The sequence below is a fragment of the Carassius auratus genome, chromosome 2, assembly GCF_003368295.1.
Source record: "Carassius auratus strain Wakin chromosome 2, ASM336829v1, whole genome shotgun sequence".
Taxonomy (NCBI): domain Eukaryota; kingdom Metazoa; phylum Chordata; class Actinopteri; order Cypriniformes; family Cyprinidae; genus Carassius; species Carassius auratus.
In genome coordinates, this window is record NC_039244.1 from 30157833 (window position 1) to 30167984 (window position 10152).

The 10152-nt window shown below is 37.7% G+C and overlaps 1 protein-coding gene across 1 annotated transcript; it reads left to right on the plus strand.

Moving 5' to 3' along the window:
* Window positions 1-3557: 3557 nt before the first annotated feature.
* On the plus strand, window positions 3558-9546 carry LOC113039997 (phosphatidylinositol 3-kinase regulatory subunit gamma-like). The gene is made up of 8 exons (XM_026198185.1): window positions 3558-3918; window positions 5345-5435; window positions 5555-5653; window positions 6020-6215; window positions 6289-6411; window positions 7194-7306; window positions 7500-7679; window positions 8534-9546. The coding sequence occupies exons 1-8, from the start codon at window positions 3855-3857 to the stop codon at window positions 8715-8717; spliced, it is 1050 nt and encodes a 349-aa protein (XP_026053970.1). The 5' UTR covers window positions 3558-3854; the 3' UTR covers window positions 8718-9546.
* Window positions 9547-10152: the final 606 nt, after the last annotated feature.

The following is a 10152-nucleotide window of genomic DNA, read 5'->3' on the forward strand; positions in this document are numbered from 1 at the left end:
CTGCTCTTGGTCACATCTAGGGGTGGACTTCATAACTGACCTACCTCCCTCTGATAATAATACATGCATCCTCACTATTGTTGACCGGTTCTCTAAATCCTGTCGTCTTCTCCCCCTGAAAGGTCTGCCCATGGCCATGGAAACCACCAAACTGATGTTTAACCACGTCTTCCGTTACTTTGGCATTTCCGAGGACATCGTCTCCGACAGAGGCCCCCAGTTCATCTCCCAGGTTTGGAGAGCCTTCCATTCACTCCTAGGTGTGGCCGTCAGCCTGTCCTCTGGATACCATTCCCAGTCCAATGGGCAGATGGAGAGGAAGATACAGGAGATCGGCCGCTTCCTGCGTACCTTCTGCCATGGCCACCAGGACTCTTGGAACCAGTTCCTAGGGCAGGCCGAGTACTCCTAGAACTCCCTACATCAACCTTCCACCGGACTCACTCCATTCCAGTGCATGCTCGGCTACCAGCCACCACTCTTTCCATGGTCAGGAGAGCCCTCAGACGTTCCATCGGTCGACTACTGGTTCCGAGAGAGTGAGAGGGTCTGGGACGCGGCCCACCACCAGCTACAACGGGCCCTATGTAGGCCCAGGATGACAGCCGACCTTCGCCGCTCTGACGCCCCAGCATCCCAACCTGGACAGAAGGTCTGGCTGTCAACCCATGACATCCACCTGCACCTACCATGCCGCAAGTTGAGTCCCAGATTCATTGGCCCATTTACCATCACCGAGCAGATCAACCCAGTCACCTTCAAACTCAACCTTCCCCCTGGGTATTGGATCCACCCCACATTCCATGTCTCACTCGTTAAACCTTACCATCCTTCTGTCTCCCTCTCCACAGAGCCTGGCGTAGCCGAAGCCCCCCTGCCTCTCCTCCTTGACGATGGAGCTGGAACCGGCTCCACGAGGAAGAGGACGTCCACCACGTCGTCAGGGTCCCCAGCCCTCAGGGGCGGGACATGGGGAGGGGGGTACTGTAACAGACACGACAGGCTCCAAGACCAACCTATGACAGTGCACACCCTCACTGGAATACTAATCACACCCACCTGCTCCTCATCCACCTGCAATCAAGCCACTCCCATAAAAACCACACACACATACTTAGTCACCATCCGGTCTCGTTCGCAACAAGGTCTATACCTACCTGCTTACTCGAAGGACTAACCCATTACTCTGCTAACCTATCTCCAGCGTCTCCTAGTCTCCATCGTTTTCGTGTGTGTGTCCTCTACCTCCAGCGTCCTGTGTTCATGTCCTCCAGATCCCTTCTACTCTCCAGCCCCCAGCACTATATCCTCACATTCACTACCTGCTCCTCTGCTTGTGCCTAAATAAACTGTGTTCTCCTGTTAATACAGTCTCCTGTCCCTGTGTATCGTTATATATATATATATATATATATATATATATATATATATATATATATATATATATATATATATATATATATATATATATATATATATATGTGTGTATGTATTTTCTGAAACATACTTAAAAATATGTATTTGAAAATATATATTTTTGGCCTTATTGGTTGCTTTACATACCAGATAAAGGTTGTTATAGAAAGAAAAAAGAAAGATTATTAGAAAAAAATAGTATACATGACCCAATAGTGGAGACTTTGCCATCAAGGTAGTTTAGCACAAACTGTTGTTTATTGAAAGTGATTTTTGATGGAAATATATTATAGGCATTTTAGGGAAAATCCAAAGTTCTCAGTAAAAGCAGTAAAGTTTACACAGCAGAACATCTATGAAACACAAGATAATTGCCTTAATTTACAGTATGTCAGTGTGGGTTTATTGTGTTTTTTTGTTACCTACAGCTATAGAAAAATAATGATAAGAGTGGAATTTGAGATTGGAAGAAAGAATTAAGAAATATTAAGAAACATATATAAAGCCACAGCAAGAGAAAGTATTAACTGAGGTTGGCTCTTAAAACCAACCAAATGCACTGCAATGGAGGTCAAAGCACATATAATGATTCATATTCTCTAATCTGTGCATGCTAACAGAGACTAAATGAAGTTGTTAAGCTGGAAACACAATGGCCATGGCTCTGTATACGCACATCCTGATCTTGGCATAGTTTTCCATAAACCACCAGAAATAGACCCACTATCACTTGTGCTTACTGAAAAGTGATTTGTTCCACATCAAAAGCCATGATATTTTGTTCCATTTATAGTGGATTGTTTGTATTATATGTCTGTTTCATGTATTTGTTTGTATTAAATGGAATGGAGATGTTTATTGAGCCAGTGACGTGTGTTTGAAACTGATGTTATCAGAGCATCAGTATGCGACAAACTCCATAAGTTTATATGAAATGATCATATAAATAGTAAAATAAACATAAATTCTATTTTGACTTCTCAATATGTAAAGATGTTTATCACCATGAAATGAAATATTGATATAATGAGCGATTACATGGATTACATTTGAATCAGTTGTAAACAGGTTGGTAAAAAGCATCACATGGAATCAAACATATTATAAAAGCATAGCATTAATGACCTGCTATTGCTTCATTAATTTCATAGTTTCTGCAAAGAAATGCCAGTTATGTCGTTTTTGCACACAGAAAATGCAGAATAGATGGAATAGACTTGAAATGAACCAAGTTGATGTATTTGTATTATTACTGTCAATTGTTGTAATGCTTGCGAGGAACTGGAAGAACTGGAAGAAGCCAACTGCTTATAAGACCTTAAGCCAAGTTTATGCACATAACATTTACCTTATGGCAAATATGGCAGCCATTTCAGTTCTGTACTACATATTAAAACTGATATTAAAACACAACACTAAACAATTTCAAACAATGAGTGAATCCAAGATTTCATTTAATAGTCTTTCTGAGCAGCTTTGTCATCCTCTTCCTCAAGATATCATCATACAAGCACATTTTTATGTATTTAAGAAGCACGATGGTTTGCAAGCTTAAGCAGCTAGTGTTTGAACATTAGTGAAGCGTGCAACTTTCCCTGTCAGGAGACAGACTGAGACAATGCCAACAGAACACAATGTTCCCTTCTGAGGGAACTCCCTCTATGTGCAGCTGGCACCAAACGCATCATCCCCTTTTACAATATATAGGTGATTCTAAATCCTCTTGACATTTTTCTTTATTCATTTAGACGTTTTTTATTTTATTTCTTAAACATAAAAAATGACAGTTTGTGCGTGCAGAAAACTTAGAGTTATGACTTTAAACAAGTTGTGCAAGAAATGTACCGAAGGCACAATGCAGGACAAAAACGGACAGTAGCACAGTCGCGGGGAGAGGGGGGTAAAACTCCTCACGTTAACACAACAACGGCTTTAAATAAGTGGATATAATTAATATAAAAACCAATTAATCACAGTCCATCCAATGATTTTATAAAACAATGGGAAATTATAATACAACAAACGAATAATAACAACAAAACGACGACATCCTGCTTGAAGTTTCCCCCATGAAAAAAGAATGGTATCGTCCAAAGGCACTTATATCGTCCCAAACCTTATAAGAGTTAGATTTACTCCGATGATGTTTAGAGCTGTACATGCTATTGTTAACGTGCTGATCATGTTTTATATTCTGCCACGCGATTATAAGATTTATTGCTACGTTTTATTTTAATGACTGGCTGACAAATAATAACTGGCCAATTTAATTAAGACGAAAAAACGGGAATATTCGGATTTTTTTTTACATTGTTGAGCAGTTTTTAATTAGTTATCTTAGATGTAACAACCGGACAGTCGTTTATAGTTATTTAACGTTTTGCAGTGTTCAAAAGGGCTTAATTCACTTCTGCAACAAGATCATTGTTAAAGGAAGGATGTCATCGTCTGCAGAACCGTTTTCTTACATCGAAATGAGTCGAGTCCGCTCAGCTGACTCTGGTACGTAACTTTATCTCTCTATTATTTGCTTCTAATCTTTGTTTATTTGGTGTTTATTCTGTTTAAGTCACTCTGCCTTTGTTCTGGTTCAGACGCGAAAGCTAAGTGTCAAGCGTTATTCTCGAAAACGACAACTACAACCTATCAGTGTGCGGTTAAGTTTACATTTATGAAAGTTAGCTCGTAAGCTATGAAAGTGAGTTAAATCAGTTAAATCAGGCTTTTGATTCGTTGAGTTCTGCATGTCTCAACATGTCATCTATACGATCCTACTATGGCGAAGAGATAGCTTATGAATATTAAACAGGCAATGGTGACTGATGCTTGGTAACAGTCTCCGAGCGTCCAATCGCTTAACTTGACCAGTATTCATGAGTCTTAGTTCAGCCAATCGCAGAGGTCCGCTGGGCGACGTCACGTCAAGTTAATATTCACAACTCTTAACCTTTTCCATAGTAGAAACCTGCACGCGGCTAATAGCAGTGAAATCCTGACTTTTATTGTAGTCTTTAATTTCCAATTCAACGATTTGCAACTCCTTATTGTGTCATGATGATGCATGGATATGTGTAACTGACAAAAATGAAACAAAGACGAAAATGTTAGTGCTTCGTCATATTTGAAAAATTCAACATGTAAGTTAACGAAATATTTTATGTGCTTCAAATATTTAATGCATTAATTAATTTTACAGTACAGCTATTAAATATTCAATCTATTTTACACAGAGAAATAAAATCCTGTTAATGCTTAATTATGTTTTCTGTGTAAAATAGTTGAAATATTAAATATATTAACGAATTTTACAGTAAACTCATTTTAAATATGATTTTAATAAACTTTTTATTATATTATGTAATTAATCATAATCAGAATATAGATAGATAGATAGATAGATTTATATTAGGTCTGTGATTTAAAATGATTAATTGTGATTAATCGCATCCAAAATAATGGTTTTTGTTTACATAATATATGTGTGGGTGCTGTGCAAATATGTATATCATTATATGTAAATAAACTAATGTATATATTTAAGAAATATTTATTTAATATGTGTGGGTGTGTATATACATGTTTTATTTTAATTATTTATACATATACCACATATGTTTCTTATTTCTACATGTATGTGTGTTATATGTATATAAATACACACACACATATATGTACACAGCACACACACACACACATGTAAACACAAACTTTTATTTTGGATGTGATTAATCGCGCCCACAATTTTTCCAAAATCCATTTTAAGAGTTTTTGTTCATAAATTACTGATTCAATTTAATTTCAGTGACTAAAACCCAACAAATTGGCACTTTCTTGTTAAGGAGCTGCAGGTTTTCCAGTAAAATTAGGGCAGAAATGTAAGAATCGCTCAGCTGTTCAGTAACCTGTTGTTTGATGTTTCTTCACTCAGTCGTCAGCAGCGCCGATCGTCTCCTAAATCTGAGAGAAATGCTCCCTGATGGTTTACAGGAGGCCGAGTGGTACTGGGCCAACATATCAAGGTGAGCTTTTATTTTCTCTAAAGTGTTTCATCATAGTATTTGAGTCTTTATCAGTTTGTTTGATTATTATTCAATCAATGCTACTTCAAATCGAGCTCCACTGTGTTTTGAACCATCAGGGAGGAGGTGAATGAAATACTCCAGGGCATGCCGGATGGGGCTTTCCTGGTCCGAAACGCCTCCTGCAAGCGGCACGGAGAATATACATTAACTGTGAGGTGAGGACTGCATGCTTCAGAGCTCAAACTGTTATGAAAGGGGTTAAAGTTTTACTAACAGTGGCCAGCTATTCACACATGAAGCAGACTTTTGTCCATATTGCTAGCGTTCACATTAGTGCCAACATGACATTAAAACTCTGCGATCTGATCATGTTCCATCAAGATATTTTGTAAATTACCTACCGTAGATATAACAAAACTTTTTTGATTATTCATATGCATTGCTAAGAATTCATTTGGACAACTTTAAAGTTGATTTTCTCAATATTTAGATTTTTTTGCACCCTCAGATTCCAGATTTTCAAATAGTTGTATCTCAGACAAATAGCATTGTATTTACAGAAGCTGTATGTGTGTCCACAGAAACAATGGCACAAACAAACTCATCAGGATCCAGCATCAAGACGGGAAATTTGGGTTCTCTGAGCCTCTGACGTTCAGCTCGGTGCCGGAGCTGATCTCTTTCTACAGACATCGCAGCCTGGTGCAGTACAACAGCTCCCTGGACGTCCCGCTGGCGTACCCTGTGTCCCACTGCGACACGCCACCCTCCTTCACCGTGAGTCTCATTCTGAACGTCTTCTCTTTAGTCAAGTGGACACCTTTAGTCATTAAACTGATTGCATTGTCAGGATCTGCCTATGAAGGAAGAGTTTCTGAGTGCGACCAGAGAGAAGCTCCAGGAGTGTTTGAGACTGTTTCAGAAGACGGCCGAGTACGAGCGCCTCTATGAGGCTTGCACCACACTGTTACAGGTGCGCCTCGGAAGTCTTCAAATCACCGTTATTAATTTTATTAGTTTATTTTTTTATATCATTTCAGTTTTAGTATTAGAATTCTTATTACTTTTTTTTTTTCTAGTTATTATTAGTTTTTAGATATTAAAACAATACTAGGTAGTTTTTGTTTTTATTTTATTATTTTAATTTGGGTTAAATTCTTGCTGTACTTAATTACATCAAGTACAGTAATTATTAAAAAATAAATATTTTTTAAATGAAAGCATATAAATAATAATTAAGACAAATATAACTCCATATAATTTATATAACTATTTTTTTATTCATTTAACTAATAATTTCAGTTTTAATATTAGAGTTTTTATTACATTCTTTTGTAGTTATTATGAGTTTTTATATATTAAAACAATACTATGTAGTAAGTTTTATTTTTATTTTTAATAATTTTAATTTTGGTTAAATTTATGCTGTACTTAATTACATCATGCACATTAATTATAAAAAAAATTGCATATAAATAATAATTATTAACACTAATATAACTATGTTATAAATCTATATATTACATTTATATAGAATTATAAATTAGAAATAATACAGATTTAACTGATGTTTATTATTTACATAAGATTAATGTATTTCTAATCACTGCCAACTAGGAACAAAAATATAAAATGAATAAAAACTAAACATTTAGTTAATTTTGAAGTATGTATGATTATTTTAAAGCCAGTGATTTAAGTTTTAGTTGTGTAAAGACAGTATATCAGATAACATTGCTTTATGCTGCTTTACAGGAAATCCAAAGGAGAAATGCATCTGAGGCCGTCAGTTTCTCTGAAGAACAGCGTTATTCTCACGAGAGCTCGTGCGAGGATTTCCAGGACACAGACCAGAGCGAGCTGAAAGAGTGAGTGTTATATGAAGAAGGACTCATTTGATTTAGGCTTTCGGGTGAATGGACTTCCAGTGGAGGGACCAGGTCCTCTCAAAATCTCTTCCTTGAACTGCGTGACATCAGACACCAGAAGTTACTTGTATTTTAACGCCAGCGCTGATCTCGGAGCTGCGGCCACACATTAATGGAGTGTTTGTTTCCTCAGGTCTGAATGTGAGGTGAAAGAGGAGGAGGAGGAGAAGAGTGTGGCGCTCCTGGAGGAGGAGAGCTGGTTTGTGGGAGATCTGTGTCGACGTCAGGCGGAGGACCTTCTCCAGGGAAAACCGTCTGGAGCTTTCCTCATCCGCAACAGCAGCTCCAAGGACTGTTACGCCTGCTCCGTGGTGTAAGTCATCAGTCAGTGGGGTGTGTGTCCCTGCACCACTGAAGCAGTCTCCAGTCTCTGGGGTGGATTTGTAGCAATAGACAAAAAAACATTGTACAAAGTCAAAATTATCGATTTTTCTTTTATGCCAAAAATCATTAGGATAGTAAAGATCAAGATATTTTGTAAATTCCTACTGTAAATATATCAAAACTTAATTTTTGATTAGTAATATGCATTGCTAAGAACTTATTTTGGACAACTCTAAAGGTGATTTTCTCAGTATTTAGATTTTTTTGCTTCCTCAGATTCCAGATAGCTGTATCACAAACAAATATAGTCCTCCTAACAAACCAAACATCAATGGAAAGATGATTTATTCAGCTTTCAGATGATCTATAAATCTCAATTTTGAAAAATTGACCCTGTTTGCATGTTCCATATCTAAGATATCTTCCATATCTATAGTCTCAGATTTGTGAGAAGTCGTTGCATCCTATTCTGTCCACCCGAGTAAAACGACAGACCACTGTTTGCATTACGTGACCATTGTTAATGAACCAGTTCATTTAATTGAACAGATATTAAACAACCTTAACAAACTAGTTCACCCAGACATGAAATGAAACCCTCATGTTGTTTCAAATCTGCAAAACACCGATGCTAAAATGATCTTCCCTCATCAGTCACTGATTGTCCCTTCACTGTCAGTTCTTCTCTGCTTTGTGCTATGATTAAAGCATTTAAATGAGCATTTTAGGTCTTTTCGATTTCATTTTGGTTACTTTTACAGCAATTCAGTGGTTTGTTTTCTTGTTTTGCAGTTCTGGTTCTAGTTTCATCTTCCCTGACCTGCTCTTGTCTCTCGGTCACAGGGTCGGCAGTCAGGTGAGGCACTGCGTGATTCGTCACACGGAGCGCGGCTTCGGCTTCGTCGAGCCGTTCGACCTCCACAAGTCTCTGAAGGATCTGGTCCTGCACTATCATCACACCTCGCTGGCGCAGCACAACCAGGCTCTGGACGTCCGGCTGGCGTATCCGGTCCACATGTCCAGCTGAGATGACCTGCACTAAGACTGAAGAGATCTCGTCATAGTTTGGCGCGTCTCTTGATTTTACTGTCTGAACAATGCGCAAAGATCAAAAGCGACGAGTTTGTTTGTATATTGCACTTCCCAAAGCATTCCTCGCGCTCGTAATGATACTCCAGTACTTGAACAAGTGTTTAATGAGCCTTCTCTAGACACGTCAGAATGTGTTTTTAAGGGGTTTGTAATACAGTCATGCTCTTTTAAGCAAACCGGTGCAGTAGTGGTTTTTTTTGGGATGATTATGAATGATTATAATCTTACAATTCATTCATCACCGGAAACATTTTAAAAATGTATTTTCCGAATGTAACATCAAACTTTCAAATCTTGCTTTATAACTAAAAGCAGATGCCTGCAGTTCAGCTTCTCAAGTAAGGATTTCATGTTTTTGACGCAGGATTTATTTGTCATCTTGAAAACCGGGTTTAGATCATAAAAGTTGGATTACATTTTAAAGACATCTTGAACATTTTGAATACATTTTGAGTAACAGGAAATGTATTTGTTGAACTTACGTTTCTGGCACACTTCTTCTAATGTTTAGCTTTTGTTACTATCCTTTTTTTAGGAGAGCCAGTGTAGTTGTCTTACAGGCGTTTCATGTACAGGTGTGTCTTTGGGTAATGACACGACACCAAACTGCTTGTTCTTGAGATGAGCAACTCTCTGTAAAATGATTTTTTTTATCTGTCATTTGGCAACAGAGGAATGTTTCTTCTGCAGAGCTTATTTTTTGCTACAGTGTTTTCTGTTGCATGCTTCTTAAAAAAATAAAAACAAAAACGATTGAGTATAAATTCAGAGCTCATGTCTGATTTATTAAATGCATTGCTCCCAGACATTGGGAAGTGAATAACCCAATGCTGCATGGGTAACTCTAGAGGGATTTATGGTTGCACTGCTGCTAGTAATTCAGAAGAACAGCCTGTTCAGGAGGGAAGTCTGTGTTTATATGTGGGTCATTGTAACAGGTTGGACGTGAGATGGGTGTTGGGATTAGCCCTCGCTCTCTGCGTCAGCAGTATGGACCGGCTTAAAAGCTTTGTGTGTGTGTGTGTGTGTGTGTGTGTGTGTGCAGCTGTTACATCATGCAAGGACAGCCTGTAACAAGTTTGCAGGTGTGTGCAAACCCTGATTAGCTTATAAAGGCCCTACACTACACAAAAATCAATCAAATCTGTCAGGACATGAAATCCGAATGCAGCTGTCCTTTATTTTCTTTTATTTGTTGTTGAGCAAGTAGCTGTTATATTTTACTTAGATTTTATTTCAAGTAACGAAAATGTTTTCTTTTTATGGTGTTAGATTTACATACTACCCTGAAATAAACTAAAAAAGGTATTACAATTACTTGTATGTGTTTTATGCTCAACCTGTTTGCAGTAAAAAAAAAAAAAAAAAAA

Excerpts from the sequence above, each read along its gene's own strand:
- LOC113039997 (XM_026198185.1), top strand. The coding sequence starts at position 3,855 with ATGTCATCGTCTGCAGAACCGTTTTCTTACATCGAAATGAGTCGAGTC. Across the intron at positions 7,307-7,499 it reads GACCAGAGCGAGCTGAAAGA|GTCTGAATGTGAGGTGAAAG; the intron begins GTGAGTGTTATA and ends TTGTTTCCTCAG. Across the intron at positions 7,680-8,533 it reads TGTTACGCCTGCTCCGTGGT|GGTCGGCAGTCAGGTGAGGC; the intron begins GTAAGTCATCAG and ends TCTCGGTCACAG.